Below are 19,378 nucleotides of genomic sequence, written 5' to 3'. Positions count from 1 at the left end.
AAGTGGATTCAAGTCTTTTTTTAATTTGTCTCATTTCTAGAACTAAAGAAAACATCTCTCGTGCAGCTGTAATTTTTTTACGTGGACCACTGCCAAATAGTGATATTTTTAATCCCATCAGGAATAGAGAATAGAATGGAAATTGTTCTTTCTCTCATGACATAAGCCCTTATTTTCTTGCCTGTCTTTCTACAATGCTAGAGAAACTTGAGATAGAAAACTATGTGTAGATGCCTGACATTCGGTTCTCTCCAGAGAAATAAACGTATTTGCTAGTTTAATATTCCTTGGTGAATTATTGATTGGTTGTTTGGCAGAAATGTTTTTCTCTAGCTCTATGGCTATTTCTCAGTGACATGAAGAAAACTAAAATATTAAAATAAAAAATAACACATGAGCCCTGGCCAGTTTGGCTCAGCGGTTAAAGCATCGGCCTGCGGTCCGGAGAGACCCGGGTTCGGTTCCCGCTAAGGGCACGTACTTCGGTTGCAGTTTGTCCCCGGCCCTGGTTGGTCGTGCGGGTGGCAGCCACTCAATGTGTCTCTTCACGTTGATGTCTCTCTCTCTCTCTCCCTTCCTCTCTCTCCCTCCCACTCTATCTGTCCAAAAAATGGAAAAATATCCTCAGGTGAGGATAAAATAAAATAAAATAACACATGAATAATTGCAGAATTGTCAAGTAGTATATTTCTGAAGCAATCAAATATTATATACAGCAACATTCTTTGTCATAGCAATTCATTCAGTTCATTGTGTAGCAAATCTTCAAGTACTTCAGTCTTTTCTTAAACTAGCCCACATCGAGTCTATTTCACTTTTGACGACTTGCATTTATGAGTTCATTTATTTAATAAATACTTATTAAGTATCCACTAAATGCCAATTTTTCAGCTACATCCTAGGGATATAGTGGTGAATAAGACAGAAACCTTACAGTCAAGGAACTCATAGTCTCCTACAAATCCCTGCAGGGGATTTCACGACTTAAAACACCTTTCTGTTTTGGGATTAAACAACAAAAATGTGAAGGGAAAGAAACCATGACATTTTTTTTGAAGTCCAGGCACATTTTAGAGGGGTATCTCTAAACATACTTTCTGCACAGCTTCTTTCCCACCCCTTGCTTACTTTTTTTAAACTCCTGCTTTGTTTTTCTTCCTCTACTAATTCCTACTTGACATTGTGCACTATTCTATTCGGCTTTGAGAAGTTGCCGGCATATAGTAGGTTTTTTGGAGTCAATGCTTGAATGAACTTGAGAGATGGAAATCCTTGTTTTATAAATGAGACCAAGAGTAATGACTTAAACTATTTGCACACAATTGTGTAACTCTTGAGTCAGAAATTTGGGGTTTAAAACTTGGTATGAATACCAAGTCCATGTTTTCTCTACAATGATTCTTCTAAATGCATATTTCTTTACAGAAGTATGACTCTGTCTTCTTTTGTTTAACACCACCATGTGAAAGACACTTGGAGGTACAGAGATCTTGCTTTCAATAGCCTCACAGGCTAGTTACTAAGGGGAAAAAACCCATATCCAGAAATCTAAGTGAAAGAGTAAGTGTCTGGGTATGGAAGGAATGAATCTCAGAGGCCGTGAACAAGAGGAGGGCGAGCTGGGCCTGGCATGAGTCTGGGGGCACTTTCACCTGGCTGGGGTCTGCTGTCCCTGGAATGTGAAAAAGTAAAATAAGTAAATCTGTCCAAAGTAGACAGTTTTCCTAAAAGTCATTTCTCTGAGTTTCTGTTCCCATTTAGATAGCAAAGAACAGAAGAGTCTCCCACTTTCTGCAGAGAGAGGATGGTGGAAGGTAAAAGAAAGACTCATTTTGAAGAGAGTTTGGAGAGTTTGTGGTCATACCAAGAAAGGAAGAAGTGGGGGAAAACAATTTTAACAACTGAGGTTGTTTTGCCTAGAAAAGAGGAAAAGCATGGGAGTGGAAGGTGGGATGAGGAAAACTAACTTCCAAAATCAGAAGTTTGTTGACTGTCCTTACACTGGTAAACACTTGAAGTGTCCTGCGCCTGAAGGAGAGGGTTTAAATTTATTCTCTTGGATACCAAAAAGTGCAACCAACGGGTGAAGGCCTGATAGAAACACGTTTCTACTCAAAGCAAAGAAACACATGCCTTTAAAATGAGTTGCAGGAAATTGTCTTTGTGCTGAGAGTTTTCGAGCAGAGGCAAGCCGCTCCCTGGGCCACATCTGCAGAGGGAATCTGCGCCTAGGGTCGTGACGCCTTTGTCCCGGGTCGCCGGCCGGGGGCGGGGACTGCGAGTCCAGTCCCCGCGTCAGAGGCTCCAGCTGCGCGTCTCGGCTCCCCTTGGAGCGCGGCTGAGCGGGACCGGGGCGCAGGAGCTGGCGCTCTGGCTCGACCCGCAGCTGCAGGCGCAGGAGCAGGGCTCAGCATGCTCGCGGCCGCCGGGAGCCTCCTGCGGCTCCGTCCGGGGCTCATCCTCCGCTGCGCCCCGGGAACACCTCGAGATGCTGCACGATGGCCCGTCGCGCTTCTCCGGTCCCAGGGTTCCCCCCGCTACTCCAGCGGCGGGACCCCCAGCGGCTCTGGGCCCCAGGGTCCGGGTGAGGCAGGGGTGGGAGTCGCCCGGAAGGGAGAGGGCTGCGGCGGGGCGGGCGGGGGCCAGGGCTGGGGTCGGGCGTGAGCGCGCGCTGATCCGCTGTGCCGGGCGCTCTCGGTTCCTCCATCCATCCCCGCGGTTTTCTCAGCAGGGAAGGTTCACAAGGTCCCCGCCGAGCACAAGCCTTCCCAGTTCGACAAGAAAATCCTGCTGTGGACCGGGCGTTTCAAAGCGTTGGAGGACATCCCGCCTCGGATCCCGTAAGTGTGTTCTGCACCGCGGGCCGGGTTTCGTGCGCTCGGGAGCGTCGGGCCCGGCCTCGAGGGGTGCGGGGTCCCTCCACTCACCGACCACCGCCTGTGCGCTGTGCCTGCCACACGGTGCTTTACCACACCGCCTCCCACCTCGAGGCACCTACCTACGCTTCCATTCGGTTAGTGTCAAGTTCCTTGACAGAACTGTGGGCAGCTAAACTCATAGGAAAATTGCTGAAGTTGGGTGAAACCCCGTAAGTTAGTGGGCGCTTCCCCAAGGCTCACACAGCCGCCCCCAGCGAGCTTCTGGCCGTGAGGAAGTGGAGCTTGGAGGCCAGAGAGAAGGCGCGGTCCTCGCCTGCACCCCAGGTGGCTACGGGTAACCCCGGGGTCCAGGGCAGCTGGTGGCTCCCCGCCACACCCAAGGACGGATTACGGCCATTTGTTGGCTGGAGAATCTCTGGGAAGAAGCAGCAGGCGCGCAGCTTCCTTTTCTGGGGTGGGAGACGCCTGGCGTACGCGGTGACTAGTCCACGCCCTTCTGAGCACCCATTTTAGTCGGGCTAGGATCCCCGGGGCATCGCTGGCCTCTTCACCATCCCAAACCCAAGATAAAGATTCGATAAATGATAAAACAAGCTGACAACTTCACTCCAGGGTAAATGTAACTTGTTAAAAAAAAAAAAAAGTATATGTAACCTGTAAAAACTGTTCTTTCTGCAAAATCCCATAAACTTCCCAGCATTTTTGAAAGGGAATGGGGGAAAACTAAGAATAAAATCAATCTAATACTTTTAAAACTGATTTTTAAAGTAGTCTACATCAGTAATATCAAACAAGGACTTCAGATGTTCTATATATTGTCTTTATACAATATAATTAATGGCTTTAGAATAGATAATGAAACTGGGCCTTCATCTTGTTCTGCACATATTACCTACACTTTTATTGCTTGTTAATTTACTAGTCACCAAAAATATCTTAATTAAATGAAAAAAATAAAATATGGTGAGATATGCTCACTCAATAATGGATTATCAAACATTTATTCCTTTCTTGGATCAAATTATTTGATGAGGAAAGAACATGGAATTTGAAATAACATAGAAGTTGAGGTGTTTTCAGCATTTATTCATCCACAGAGACGTTTTTTATTTATTTATTTTTCTTTACTGATTTTAGAGAGAGAGGGAGGGAGAGACAGATAGTAATATCAATGAGAGAGAACATCAATTGGCTGCCTCCTGCATGCCCCCCACTTGGGAGGGGGCCCACAACCTGGGCATGTGTCCTGACCGGCAACCGAACCGGTGATTTCTTGGTGCATTGGTCGACACTCAACCACTGAGCCACACCAGCTAGGCTACAGAGACTTTTTTTATATTATAAAACAAATTTTCTTTTCTTTGAAATCTATACATTCCAAACTACAGACAGCGCAAAGCAGAAATTAGCTTCAACAAAGCTAAAACATCACTCTCAATTGTTTTGGATTTTGAGTTATAATGCCATAACAAGGTAAACAAAATGTAAAGAACTGCCCAGCTGGTGTGGCTCAGCTAGAGCGTTGACCCCTGCACCAAGAGGTCGCCAGTTTATTCTTGGTCAGGGCACATGCCGGGGTTGTGGGCCAGACCCCAGTGAGGGGCATGCAGGAGGTGGCCAATCAATGTTCTCTCTCATGGATTTTTCTCTCTCTCTCTTTCCCTCTTCCTTCCTCTCTCTCTTAAAAAAAAAAAAAAAAAATTCAATAAAGGAAAAAAAAAAATCAATGGAAAAATATCCTCTAGTAAGGATTTAAAAAATAAGTATTATAGCTTTGGGTTGGAAACATGAAAGTATTTGAATACTTTTTATTTTATTATTTTATATAATTTTTTTAAAGCATTGTTACTTAGGAAGGATATGTCTCTTATGGTGAATGTTAGACTTTTATAATGTAAACAGCTTTCACTTTTTATGCTCCTAACGGACACATAATTACCAAGTGACTTATAATTTTTGTACCAGACACTAATGATATTTAATAATAACTGTACTTTTTTCTTGTTCTTTTAGTGCTAAACTAATTTGGTATAGTAGATCAAAGCCAGATGGATGGGTAAAAAAGATCAGATCTTTTATGTTCCATCTGGAACAAAAGTCAACAACAAATATAATCTAATAATGTCTTCATATTCACCTGTTTGCAACTAACATCTTAAAACTTACATTAATCAGCCTACAATCTAAGAAAAACAGGCTAGGTATTGGTTTTCTGTGCTCTTTCAACTGGTGGAAAAGTTTTTCATTTCTAAGAGAAATTGCAACTTGTCTTTATGAAAACTTTTTATGCAACTGCATTGTATTTAAACTTGACATTAGATAAGAAAGAATACTGTTGAATACATTCTCAAGAATCACCTTCTAATTATGTGTATTTATAAACTGCCACTGCATATTATTGCAAATTATTAAAGTTGATTTTAACATAAAAGGCCTATAGGCATGATTACTTTTGTAACACTACTTTGAAAGTAGCATATCTAAAATTTTGGACAACTTGCATATAACTTTATTAATGAATAAGGCTACCCAGTTTTCAGGTAAGCATATAAAATTTCAGACAATAAGGAAATGATGGTGTCTTTTCTGTTTTTCTTTGACAAATTATTGTGATTTTAATCATTTCTTTTGCAAACTTCATGCAAAAGTCACGAAGGAAACACCTCTTCTCTATAGTTATTCTCACAAAGATGTATAATGTATTATAACTGTATAATAACAGTCATCCTCACAAAATGTATAATAGTCTCTTTAATTGGGGTAGGATGGGAAGTAGCGAAAAGAGATTGGGAGGCCAGTTAAAAAAAAAAAAAATGATGAAAATACATTTTTAAAAAACAGCCAATTTAAAACGGGAAATGAAGACCACTTAATAATACAAGGACCAAATGAACATGAGTCATAGACATACAGAGGCTTTCATTCTTACCTTTACCCCCAATTAATGAAAAAAAGAAAGAAAGGATGGAGAGTCAGGCCATAAGAGCAATTAGAAACCTAATACTACACTTTGGTTTCATAGTGACTAACAGTAGTTAACACCTAAATAAATATCTGTTAATTTGAAATTGATAAGATAATGACATTGCATTTGGAAGTCTCTCACATCGGCAATTTGCATTCAGGGAAATTTTTGCAATACATTACAAATCATTGTCTATTATGCCGGTCAGAAAATCATATTGCTTTAATATAATTAACAGAATACATATCTTGATGTAGGCGAGAAATGATAGATGCTGCAAGAAACAAAGCTCGGGTGAAAGCTTGTTACATAATGATTGGACTCACAATTATCGCCTGCTTTGCAGTGATAGCATCAGCGAAAAGGGTGAGTAACTCTTTAAAATAAACACAGTTAAAATAAAAGACAGACAGAAGTAACAGTATATTTTCACTGAAGAGTATGGGGGGGGATAAACTGAATTTTAAAAAATTTTATGAGCTTTGTTTTCAATTTGTGGATTATTGCTGTTCTTTCACTGTAAGAACAATTTTGTCTTAGACACCTTGAACCATCCACATATATCTATCTATACTGGAAACAATCTTGTTCATGGAAATTTGAGTCAACAAATCAACTATATAAGCAGGAGGAACAAAAGCTTGTCTCCATTTGTAAGATAAAAACAGAACAGTTAAAGTCTGCACAGAAGCACTTTGTTGTGTTGCAAGTTATCCAGACTAGATCATTCCTTAAATCATGAACTTAATTAGCTATTGCATAGAACCATGACGTAGTTAGAAATACAAAAATTGGAAGTGATCACCGAGGCTGACTAGTTTGTCTATATCCAGTATCTGAGCCTTTTTCTTGCCATCTTCAACATATGGTTTCTAGAGAGAAATTAAGAGATAATTAAGTACTCTCTAATTTTGTTTCTTGCTTCCCCAAATCCTCCCATCTGCTTATCACTTTTTACCACAAATGGCAGCAGCCCCACACATATTGGGAGATATCTAACACATCTCTGAGTCTTCTCCAGTCTTAATTACTCCATCCCTAAAAACTTCTATTTGGAGCTCTCCTCTGAACATACTCCAGTTTATTAATGTTTCAATCCATTGTGGCACCTGCAGCTAAGCCCATTAGAACATGATTATAACTTCCTTGCTTATGAATATCGTGTTTTAGTGGTACCGTAGAGTTGGAACTAGATTTTGACAGCCACGTCACACAGAATGTTTTGCTTGGATCCATACATCACTCTCTGGGCATGTTTAGCCAATGCCCAGAGAATGGTAATTTAGAATGGTAATTTGCCTAGTCCTAAAATTCTGCTCTTCTTTGCTTCCCAGGTTTCCAAGAGTATAAGCCTAAAAACTCACATATGGACTAGGGCATCTAAATTTACTGATGTACATGTGCAACAATTTCTATTATCTTGGAAAAGAATTTATGCTTTGAAATAATTCTCATCAAATAGAAAATTTCTTAAAGACTTGCTGGGCTGAACACTGAAACATAGAAATAAAGAAATTTGATCATCCCTTATTTTTAACCTACCCTAGATTAAATGCCCACCAAGTTGATGATTTTCTAGCTCCTAAATGATAGATAGATTAGAGCCTGATACTGTCTGGACACTCCCTGTTTTATACCATCCTCTTTTTTTCATCATGCTCCATCTGCACTATTTCTTTTGTTTGATTTTTAATGTTTTTATTGATTTTTAGAGAGGAAGGGTGAGGAAGAGAGAGATAGAAATATCAGTGAAAGAGAACATCGATTGGCCGCCTTCTGCACACCCCCAATGGGGATTGAGCCTGCAACCCAGGCATGTGCCCTGACCAGGAATCGAACCAGCAACCTCTTGGTCCATGAGCGTCAGCTCCACCACTGAGCCACACCAGCCAGGCTGTTTTTGTTTTTCAATACAACAAACTTTTCTTCCTCCCTAGGCTTTCCTTTCTTCCCCTGTTCTTGCCGTAGACGGCTTCTTCTCATTCTCCTCAGAGAAAGCTTCGCTGACCACCCCACCTATAGTGGCCTCTCCCAGGTACTCACTATTTTATTATCTTTCTCCTCACCATCTCTCCTGATATCACCCTGGTCTGAGATAACCAACATCTGTTGCCTAGTTTACTGTAGTATCTTCTAAAATGGTCTCACTGGCCCTGGCCGGTTTGACTCGGTGGTTAGAACATCAGCCTGCAGACCAAAGGGTTGCAGGTTCGATTCTGGGTCGATGTCATATACCTGGGTTTCAGGTTTGATCTCTGACCCTGGTCGGGGTGGTGCAGTATCTCTCTCACATTGATATTTCTCTCTCTCTCTCTGCCTTCTTTCCTCCCTTCCACTGTATCTAAAAATCAATGGGAAAATATCCTCGGGTGAGGATTAACTAATAATAATAACAATAATAATAATAAATGGTCTCACTGCAGTCTCTCTTGCCTCTCTCCAACTCACCTTTCACTTTGAGTCATTAGTGCATGTACCTTAACTAAGATCGTGGCATGTGGAGGTGGAGAAAGGGTTAGTCATTTGAAAGACATTTGGGGAGTACAAAGAATAGAACTTTGTAATAAATTCAAAGTGAGAAGAGGAGAGAAAAATGTAAAAATAAACCAAAAGCCCAGGTTTTTTACTTGAACAAGTAGATGGTGATGATGCCATTGTTGAGCTGTGTAAGGCTGGAGAAAGAACTGGTAGGCACAGCAGTCCTCTGTTCTGGATATATTTACTATAAGGTCATATTAGACACCCAACAACATCAAACTTGTGTTTGTTCTGCTAAGGACACTGTATGCTCTTCAGTCCAAGGACCTATAGCTTTCCTCACTTCTGAAAAAGTCCTAACTTCAAAAAGAGCCCCTTCCCACAGTGTACCTATCCTCTCTCCACCTAGTATGAATGTAGGTTGGAACTTCTAATTCTATTCTCCATGTCTCTTAACTTCTCTTTATTTATTTATTTATTTTTTGTATCTTTATCTCTGTGCTGCATTTAGATGCTTATTTCCTCAGACACATTTTCTAGCTAGAGTTCTTCTTAATTTTGATGCTGATTATTTTTTCTTTTCACAGGTGATCCCCACCCCCACCCCCCCACCCCCCCAGATAAATGTTTGCTTTCTTTGCAAGTTCCTTAGGCTGGCGAAAGATGTTTCAGTGATTTCACAGGAGTACCTTTTCCTAATACCTCCAACTTTTCATTGGTAGCTCAAGTTGATGTTCAAGATCCAGATCCTGGACTTGGCTGTTGATATAGTGGTTAAACTCCAAGCCTACAGCTATTGAAGCCAATATTTTTTCCTAATGTCCCCAGAATGAAACCATTTCCTGGCTTCCATCCTTCTCATTCCCCACCAATTCATGCCTTTTGAGTTATTTTCATTTCTGGTATCTTTATTTTGAGCTAATATTTTCATTGCTTTTTATCCAAAATATATTTGTGTGTGCCAAGAGAGGGTGGGGCAATTCTCAAATCAGCTGTCCTGTTGACTGGAAGTCTAGCAACTTAAGCCATTTGTTTTCTATACCAAGGGATCATTTTCTTGGATACTATTTGTGACAGATGTTTTAAATTACTTGTCTCCTTTTCACAGAATCTCTCCTATATATGTCTGTCTAAAACACAAATTCCTTCTAGAGAACTACAATTCTTTGCTATTTTTTTTCCCACAGGCTGTAGAAAGACATGAATCTTTAACAAGTTGGAACCTGGCAAAGAAAGCTAAGTGGCGTGAAGAAGCTGCGTTGGCTGCACAGGCTAAACCTAAATGATACTCTAAGTGACAAAGAGTTCATCAGAATATCATCACTATTATCAGCAACAATAAAAGATAGGTAAAATATAGAATATTTGACAAAATATTTGCCATGGGTATTTTTTGGTGACAAGCACATAGTCTTTTCTATTTTTACTTTTCAGTGAACTTTTATTGAATTCAGACAAGTACACAAAAGTGTATACACCTTGATAGATTGTTACATAGTGAACACACCTGAGTAACCACTGTCCAGGTCCAGATGTAGAGTATCAATAACACCTCAGAAGCCTCCTTTCTCCTCTGTCCATCATTATCCTCCAAATGTAACCACTGTTATGAATTTTATCACCATACATTAGTTTTTGAACTTTATATAAATGGAATTACACAATATGTACTTGTGAGTATAGATTCTTATGCTCTACATTATGTAGTGAGAGTTATATAAATTGTGTGTAGCATGAATTCATTTACTTTTAGTGTTATAGTATTCTTGTGTATGAGTATGTCACAGTGTGGCTGGCTATTTGGCCCAGGTTTTGGCCATTACAGATAATGCTAAAATGAACACTCTGTGCATGTCATTAAAATGTTGTTGAACTAAAATCACTAAGGGCTCTTCAAAAGCTAATTTTTAATCAAAGTTTTTGTTGTTAAATATACGTGAAAATTCCTAGGGTAACATAGAAAAAAATATGAACTTTCAAACAAGTAGAGATTGTTTAAAAAATAGAAAAATAAATGAAGTTAGTCAAAAGGCGAGAAAGGAGGGAGAGAAAAAAAAGGGGGAGGGGAACCAAGAGAAAATAGAACATAATAGCATAGTCACAATGAATCCAAATGTAGTCAGAATAAATAAACAAAACTCTGATAAGTAAACACAAAAATACTTATAATGTATTAAAAACAACAACATTCTGCATACAAAGTGTACAACCAAAACAATAAAATACAGAGTTGAAAGTAAAATGGAGAAAAGATATAGCAGACAATTCTCAACCAAAATATTGCCACAGTAGCTTTATTAACTTCAGATGAAATAAACTTTAAGAGAAAATTAATTACTAGAGATAGAGGATCACAACATATTGGCAAAAGATTCAGTTCATCAAAAGGTATCATCCTCATGGTAACCAGTACCATGACATTCAGCTGCAAAATGGGCCTGTGCACCCTCAACAGTAACCTGGCAAATTACAGTCTGAGAGCCCCTAGATGCTTAATCCAGGGCTGCACTTGGCCACATTTTGTTCCCAGCACCACCTGTGGTCACCCTACGGTGGGAAGCTCCACGAGCAGCTAGGTTTTGACATACACACGATACTGTCTGCGGGAACAGTGGGTAAAGCCAACGGCTGTATCAGGAACCAATCAATGTAACTTTAATCTCAAGGTTACTGAGAATTCGGGGCTTTGATTAAAAACAGTTGTGAGAGCAAGATGAAGTTGACCTTGCCATCCAGTCAGAAACGAGAGGTGAACATTAAAGGCACCATGGGCTAATTAAACAGAGATAGCCTTGGTTATAACAGTGGAACCTGCGTTTGGAAGGCAGAAATTCATGGAAGATAGGATGCCAAATGTTCACTGGTTCATGGTGGAGTGGGCACTGGCACTGTCCATAAGTGTACAGTCAGGAAGTAATGACTGTCTGGCAATGCCATTACCAGGAGTGAAGACATACCTGTCATCAACATTAAAAAATGTTTGCTCAGACTGGCTGATCAAAAAGTCAAAAGTGTTGGTGAGGATGTGGAAAAAAGGAAATCCTCAGTCACTGTTGGTGGGATTTGTAAGTTGATGTGGCCACTATGGAAAACAGTATGGATGTTTCTCAAAAAATTCAAAATAGAACTAACACATGACCCTGCAATCCCACTTTTGGGCATTTATACAAATAAAAAGCACAGCCCTGGCCGGCTTGGCTCAGCGGTTAGAGCATTGGCCTGTGGTCCAGAGAGACCCGGGTTGGGTTCCCGCTAAGGGCACGTACCTCGGTTGCAGTTTGTCCCCGGCCCTGGTTGGTTGTGCGGGTGGCAACCACTTGATGTGTCCCTTTCACATCGATGTTTCTCTCTCTCTCTCTGTTCCTCTCTCTCCCTCCCATTCTACCTGAACAAAAAATGGAAAAATGTCTTCGGGTGAGGATGATAAAAAAAAATAAAAAACACAAATTTGAAAAGATATATGCACACTTATGTACACTGCAGCATTAGTAATAGCATTATTTACAGTGCCAAGATATGGAAGCAAGGTAGGTGTCCATCGATAGATGAATAAAGATATATAAAAATACAGGGTGGAGCAAATGTAGGTTTACTGACATTCATATGGAAAATAATACAATAATTAATAAATAATAATACAAGAATAAACTTTGTCTTGTGTACTCACAACTGTAACCCTATTTTGTCCCACCCTGTATATACAGGATATTACTCAATAACAAACAATGAAATCTTGCCATTTGTGACAACATGGATGGACTTATGCTAAGTGAAATAACTCAGAGAAAGACAAAATACTTTATCATTTCATTTATATGTAGAATCTAAGAAAACAAAAACAAACAAAACAAGACTCATAGAAACAGAGAACAAACTGATGGTTGCCAGAGGGGAGATGGGCTGGAGGAATGGATGAAAAAGGTAAGGGAAAATAATTTTTGTACTTTTTCCCCCTTTTAAAGGGACCAGTAGAATTTCCAATTCCTAACAAAAACCCCACAGACTACACCAGCAAGTCAGGATTGTCAGTCATGATACAACTTGAATATCCTTTTCATATGAGAAAAAGTGATTCATAAAAATTGTCATTTCACAAAGAAAAAGTGTTCCTTAATGTATATTCTTCAACATCCCATAATGAAGCATTATTCTTTGAAAAATGTTAACTCTAGGATACATGTAGGAATAGATGTCTATTTAAATATAGTAAACTATGGCAAGGAATGACCAAATTTCTACAACAGGTAGAAATACAACAGTATTTTTTAACTTTTATTTTACATTGATGTATTTTTTCTATTTGGAGTAAACCTAAAAAATGTGAATGACCTTTATGAATAAAATTGTAAAATTTTGTTAAAATTCTGTAAGGAATATCTAAAGAAATGGTGAGCTATAACTTGCTCATGGATTGAAAGACTTATCATTAAGATGTTAATTCCTCCAAAATTGTCCTATAGATTAAATGTAACTTCATTCAAATTCCCTGTGGGACTTTTCATGAAATTTTACAAGTGAATTCTATATTTCTATGAAAATGCAGAGTTAAGACAATCCTGAAGAACAAGATAGAAGACTTGCCCTATCAGATATCATGATGTAGCTACAAATTGGAATGGTATACAGCAAAGGAAATTAATGAACCACAGATGTATGCACAAACATGAATGAATCTCAGAAGATGTTAACATTGATCTTAAAAAAATGTATTATATAAAATATTCCATTTTTCACTTCAAAGACAAGTGAAGCTATGTATTTTAGGAATACATACATGTGATATGGAACAATGAGGAAAAGCACAGAAATTATTAATAAAATCCAGAGTAATGGTTACAATGGTCTGATAATAATCAAGTTATTAAGCTGGGTGAATACATAGGTGGCCGTTTTATTATTCAATCAGTCTTCTTACACATTATTCTCTTTGTATATATTTTATAATAAAACATTAAAGATGGAATGCTCAGAAAATAGTCATGTTGATGCCCTAAATAAAGAGTATATTAAATACTGCCATGCTATTTTAGTTTTGTTTTTTTTTAATTTTCTTTTTCCTTTATTGATTTTAGAGAGGAAGTGAGAGGGAGAGATAGAAACATCAATGACAGAGAACATCAATTGGCCACCTCCTGCATGCCCCCCACTAGGGATTGGGCCCACAAGCTGGGCATGTGCCCTAACCAGGAATCGAACTGGCAACCTCTTGGTGCATGGGTTGAAGCTCAACCACTGAGCCACACTGGCCGGACAGTCAATAGTTTTTAAAAACATGTTAACTAGCCCTGACCAGTTTGGTTCATCATTTACAGCATCTGCTCGCGGACCAGAGAGTCCCGGGTTCAGTTCCCGCTAAGGGCATGTACCTCGGTTGCAGTTTGTCCCCAGCCCTGGTTGGGGTTGTGTGGGTGGCAACCACTTGATGTATCTCTCTCACATTGATGTTTCTCTCTCTCTCTCTTCCCCCCTATCTCCCTCCCACTCTATCTGAAGATAAATGCAAAAATGTCCTTGGGTGAGCATAAAAGAATAAAAACATGTTAACTATAACTAAATGCAAATAAGAATTCCTGAGTAAAGTTCTCCACAAGTTTAAGACATTCAATTTTTTAAGTAACAGGCACTTTTGGATATTACACACTAAATTCCCTAAACTGTTTCTAAATTAAAACCTACATTAATTACTGAGCATCCCAAGTTCTTTACTTGGTGGGGTTTCCCCCAGTCAGCATTTCAGTTCTGGTGGTGCTATACAGCATTGCTTACCAGTGAAATTACTACTTGAAATTTTTGTTTCATAACAGAATGGAAAATCGAAATGATAAAATGATATTAATGATGATGTATAAGTCTCCTAAAACTTAAACTACTGAAACAAACACATAAATCATTAGATATGTGCCCCAGCTGGTGCAGCTTGGTTGGAGAATCGTCCCCTACACCAAAGGGTTGCAGGTTAGATTCCTAGTCAGGGCACATACCCAGGTTGCAGGCATGATCCCTGGGTTGGGGCACAAGCAGAAAGCAACTGATGGATGTCTCTCTCTCACATCAATGCTTCTCTCTCTCTCCCCCTCTCCCTTTCTCTTTTTCTCTAGAATCAATAAAAAACATATCCTCAAGTGAGGATTAAAAGAAAAATCATTAAATGTGCTAAAATGGGGGGAGGGATCATGTACTTATTGAACGTAACCAGGCAACTATTCAAATATGGAGGAAAATTAGAGAACATATATAAAATTAAACAAACACATTACTAAAGGGTATATTTAGGGATTTCTGGGAAGTTGAACTCCACTGCACACTGAAGTCCATTGTTTTACCTGTACATTGTATTTTTATACATTTTCAGTAACTCATTTGCCACTAAAATTGCAGACAGCCTTACTGGGAACAGTGTACCCTAAAAATAACCGATCCAATTACTTTCACTACTCAGAAGTTTCAAATACGGAAGGAAATGAAGCCAGCCAAAGCAAAATACATGGTGATGAAAGAAGATAAAAACTCCAGGTTAGGGGGCCAGACTTGGCTACTGTGTGACCTTCGGAAGTTAAACCCTCTGATTTCTATTTATTAGGTTTAAAATTCTATTCCTTAAATAACAGAAAAGGAAAAAAAAAAATAATCTCAATTAAACCTGTGAATGTTCAGTAATTGTCAAGGCTTGAGATACAAAAATATATTAGACATTTTCTCTATTATAGCAAAACACACAGATTCTAAGATAAAAGCAACATACTGCTTCAATCAGATATGCCACAAACAAAAGTTTTAGAAAGTGGATGGTATTTTAATCAATGAGGGCATCTGTTTTTGCTCTGCTAGAAATATACATACAATCTAAATAAGAACAAATGAAATAGACACACATATATAAATGCAATTGTAAAATAGTATTTTATTTTTAACAGAGTGCTGTAATATTTCGTAATATTGCATACTGCTCAAATGTTGGTTTATTTAGTTAGGCAACACTATCCCCTCCTCATCTCACTCCCCCACTAGAACTTAAGATGCATTATCCTTTTAGAGCCCTAGCATTCTGGCTCCTAATATGTCACATTTCATAAAATAGTAATGCTATGAACTAAAATGAGTAAAGGTTAACGATACTTTGATTTCAGCTTCACAAAGCAGCCAGTAGATTGCTGAATTTAGAACAGCAACAAAAATCCACTAAGACTTTGTTATAATACTTTTTCCATAATGCTCCTTCTTAAGAGAAGAAAAATATGAAGGCAAAGGTGATGCTTCTTTTAGTCCTTTATCAAACAAATCAAGCTTTAACTGCAAATAGGCTTTACAGTTACCAAATGATATGTTATTTCTATGCCAGCAGATTTTATTACATTTTTTTGCTTTCTTGTTCTGGTGCTACCAGTAAGTGAACAAAATGACACTAAGAATTAAGTGCTAGGAACACTTTTAGAAATAAAACTTACAGGGAAAAAAAAAAACAGTCCAGTGAGTCAAGTACTTAACAAATATAAAACAAGTGTGCACAGTTGCATAGATTAACTAGTAAAAATTCAAATTCAAACAGAACAAAACATCAAATTTACTTAAATAAATGTAAAAGACTCTTTCAAGTATTTTCTTGATTTTTGCATTAATGTTGCATGTGTTCCCCCTTTACATGTTTTCTCTCTCTCTCTCTCTCTCTCTTTTTCTTTTTTTTGGCAATATTTCTCTTAAATTTAAATATAACGAGTCTTAGAAAAAAAAGTTAAAACATTTTTTCCCCACAAGGGTCAGTGAAGATTAATGAAAATGCATTCTGGAGCATTTTAAATAGTAAATTTGAAAGAAGTAGTCATATTGAAAAAAATTTTAAAAACAAAGTATTTGCTAGTCTTGGCTCAATAAAGTCATCACCACACCAACAGTGGATCCCAACTATTACTGTCCCTTGCATTCAAATCTAATCAAATTAATTACCCACGTAACAGGCCCATGAAATTAAATACAATTTTTATTTGAATGCTTAAAATATGGTCATGTCTGTACTTAGAGATATACAATCTCTAAGTATAGATATAATTATTTTACTGGCAAAAATTTTAAAATCCTCCTCTCAGATCATTCTGTGTGTGTGTGTGCATGTGTGTGTGTGTGTGTGTATATATATATATATATATTTTTTTTTTTTTCCTTCTATAAGAATTTATTTGAAAGACGTGGCTTAGAGATTTATTAATGTGATTACAGGGTCCTCAAAATAAAAGCAGGCACAGCTGGCTAGTTTATGAATTATACTGCATTATTAAGTTCGATTAATTAGAAAGAGTGGAATACCCTGTCACCTTATACTTAGAATTATCTATACCACAAAAAAGTGTTTATCTGATAAAGTCACCATCAATTTGCTAATCTTTAATATAACTACCCTGTTCTTTTGAACACACATAATGCAAAAGAAACTTTATATACTAAACTTTGTAACTCCCACTACAATAAAAAGGGCACAGATACAATCCCCTACTTAATATAAAAGAGGTTTTGGCAGATACAGTCAGCATTATGGACACCATTTAAACCTGTATTTTATAGCTGTAGGGTTTAAGTGTCTTGCCAAAAGCTTGGTTTCATGATATATAATTTACAAAGTGTAATACTATTTAAAAGTACTCATATATACCTTTTCTTCTTCTAACATGCCTCTGATTTCCAGCAGAAACATTATAAATGCTATCATAAATGAAATCTTTCTTTACAGAATAGACTATGAATCATATCAAAAATGCTTTAGTTCCCATCTTAAAACAGTTGTAAACTAATTTTTAAATAAGTACTTGTTATATAATTGGAAATTTAAATAGCCTGCATATAACTATAAATGAAAAAACTGAGTTCAACAGTAAGTACCATATCTGCTTAGAAAACTCTACCAAGTACAGTACTGTGAGAATAACACACCGACACATACATATATGTATCCATAAATAAATATATATATAATTTTTCTATTGAAACTTTCTTTAAAGTTTCAGTTTGAAGAGGTCTTGCCTTTAATATATAAAACACATACATTAAATTGACCAATCTGATACAAATGTGGTTTAATACACTGATTGATAACAAATAGCAGTATGACCCTCTGAGTATTACTAAGAAAAATCATAATATAGATGTCAACTATATTAAAGAATCCTTAGCACTGTTCATAAATATCATCTTATAGTGTCAAAACATTAAGTATATTTAATAAACTAGCACATATCAGGTGACTTCTTCAGGATAATTTTGCCATTCAAGTACCTAACTTCATTACTAAACAGAAAATAAAAACTTCAATTACTGCTCTGAAAAAAATAGAGAAAGAATTACAGTATTATTTTTTGCTATGCAGCACGACTTTAGATTCATGATGGCATCCCTTAAAATGATGCTTTTTAAAATGAAGAGTGAAAAATTATAAAACAGTTTCAAAAATGGTAGCACATTTGGTCGAAATACAAAATATACTCATATAATAGCATTTATATGTTAAAAACACAAATATTTAATGTTGTGTAATCATTTTAATGTGCTCAACATGAAGAACAGCTTCTCTCTTCACAATTGCCACATTTTCATTGATTATCAGTACAATATTTCTTCTGTGTTTTATAAATACATTTTATAGCTTTTTTCTGTTATAATTGTTTTTTGCAAAGTATAACCTACAGCACAGTGATTTATACTTTAAGGTAATAGATTATTTTCACATTCTAATTTAGCTTTTACACTATTTAATGCTTCTGAAGCTTTTTTATTTTTGCTTCAAGATAGAGGTAGATTTAGTAGAGACTGGGCCTGTCAGACTTACTGCCAAAATGCAATTATAAATATCTGTTCTGCTAATATGCAGTTTCCAAAAATGCTAGAAAAAAATTCAGAACTATATGTAATACTTTACCAAAGTTCTCCATTTCAAGCTTAGGTTATTAAATAACTTCATAATATATTTAATTGTTCATAAATAGGTTAAGAAATAGGTAAAACAATAAAAGACATATATACAGGCACATCAAAATAAAAACTATACCGAAAGGTTGCAGCTGAAGGGAAACTTTTGTTTTGCTTTTAAAAGTGCATCAACTTTTCTCTTTTCTTTTCTACATAAAAACACATCAAACATTCCCACTGACATTGTAACAAAGAGGAGATATCTGAAGCTACGCTTTTTAGCCATTAATTTTTTTCCTCCACCAAGTTAAAGTTGAAACCCTTCCATTGGTGCTTCCTGCTGTTGAAACACAAACTGTTGCTGGTTTTCATCCACTTGAGGTACAATGCTTGGGTCATCATCTTCTACACCAAAATAATGTTCAATCATATCAAAAGCCTTTTGGTAAATTTCTTGATTTTCATGGCTTTGCAGAAATTCAATTTTATCTAGACCTGTTATTCAAAGCATATATATATATAATTGTTACTCAAGTTACAACATATATTTAAATCAAAAAAAGTTATCAATAGCATGCATCAGTCCACTGGCATTTTAATCTAATTTTTGCACACGTTTATCTAACTTTTGCACATCCTGATAGCCAACACTTATACCCTTTACTTCAAAAATGAGAGTATGAGGCAGTGTGGTAAAAGAAAGTAAATAGGCCTAGGAGTAAGATCATCACAGACTCCACTCTGCTAGCTGTATGATTTTGCCCAAATAAGTTTGGTTCCTCTGTACTTCAGTTTCTTAATTTTAAAATGGCAGTTTTAGATTATGTAACTCCACAGGTCCTTTCCAGAGTAATTATGCTAAATGAAAAGCACAAAAATGTAAAGCAGCAAAACAAAAACAAATGAAAAATGTAAAACACGTGCAAACTAACACATTCTCTCACAGAATAAGCCAGAGAGTAAAAATATGTAGAAAATGAGTATTGTCTGCAAATCCAATATAGCTACTGTATAATTTACAACCTAAATTAATGAAACTGAAAAAGCCATTTTGATAGGAGAATCTATAGCTCACAAGAAAAAGAAATCTCCACGTAAGTCTGGGTGATGCTGAAAATATATTTCATTTAATTAAAGATAAACCTCTTCAATGATATTATTTCAG

At 37.2% G+C, this 19,378-nt stretch overlaps 2 protein-coding genes across 3 annotated transcripts in view; one reads left to right on the top strand and one right to left on the bottom strand.

The window, feature by feature from the left end:
• Window positions 1-2,341: 2,341 nt before the first annotated feature.
• On the top strand, window positions 2,342-9,819 carry FAM162B (family with sequence similarity 162 member B). 2 transcript variants are annotated; one of them, XM_036249063.1, is made up of 4 exons: window positions 2,342-2,584; window positions 2,732-2,840; window positions 6,102-6,210; window positions 9,510-9,819. In XM_036249063.1, exons 1-4 carry the CDS (start codon window positions 2,413-2,415, stop codon window positions 9,606-9,608), a joined length of 489 nt encoding a protein of 162 aa, XP_036104956.1. In that variant the 5' UTR covers window positions 2,342-2,412; the 3' UTR covers window positions 9,609-9,819. The 2 variants fall into 2 exon arrangements, with proteins under 2 accessions (XP_036104956.1, XP_036104955.1); XM_036249062.1 differs by having other exon boundaries at window positions 2,729-2,840.
• A 7,566-nt stretch (window positions 9,820-17,385) lies between these two features.
• The window catches only part of KPNA5 (karyopherin subunit alpha 5), a 48,637-nt gene continuing 46,644 nt past the window's right edge, over window positions 17,386-19,378 (bottom strand). Inside the window, exon 14 of the mRNA XM_036248345.1 lies at window positions 17,386-18,708. Coding sequence (XP_036104238.1) covers window positions 18,521-18,708 — 188 coding nt within the window. The 3' untranslated portion in view covers window positions 17,386-18,520. The remainder of the gene's footprint in view (window positions 18,709-19,378) is intronic.

This window comes from Molossus molossus, unplaced genomic scaffold (assembly GCF_014108415.1).
Source record: "Molossus molossus isolate mMolMol1 unplaced genomic scaffold, mMolMol1.p scaffold_m16_p_8, whole genome shotgun sequence".
Lineage (NCBI taxonomy): Eukaryota > Metazoa > Chordata > Mammalia > Chiroptera > Molossidae > Molossus > Molossus molossus.
Note: the sequence above shows the minus strand (reverse complement) of the source record. Positions and strands in the feature narration are given on the sequence as shown.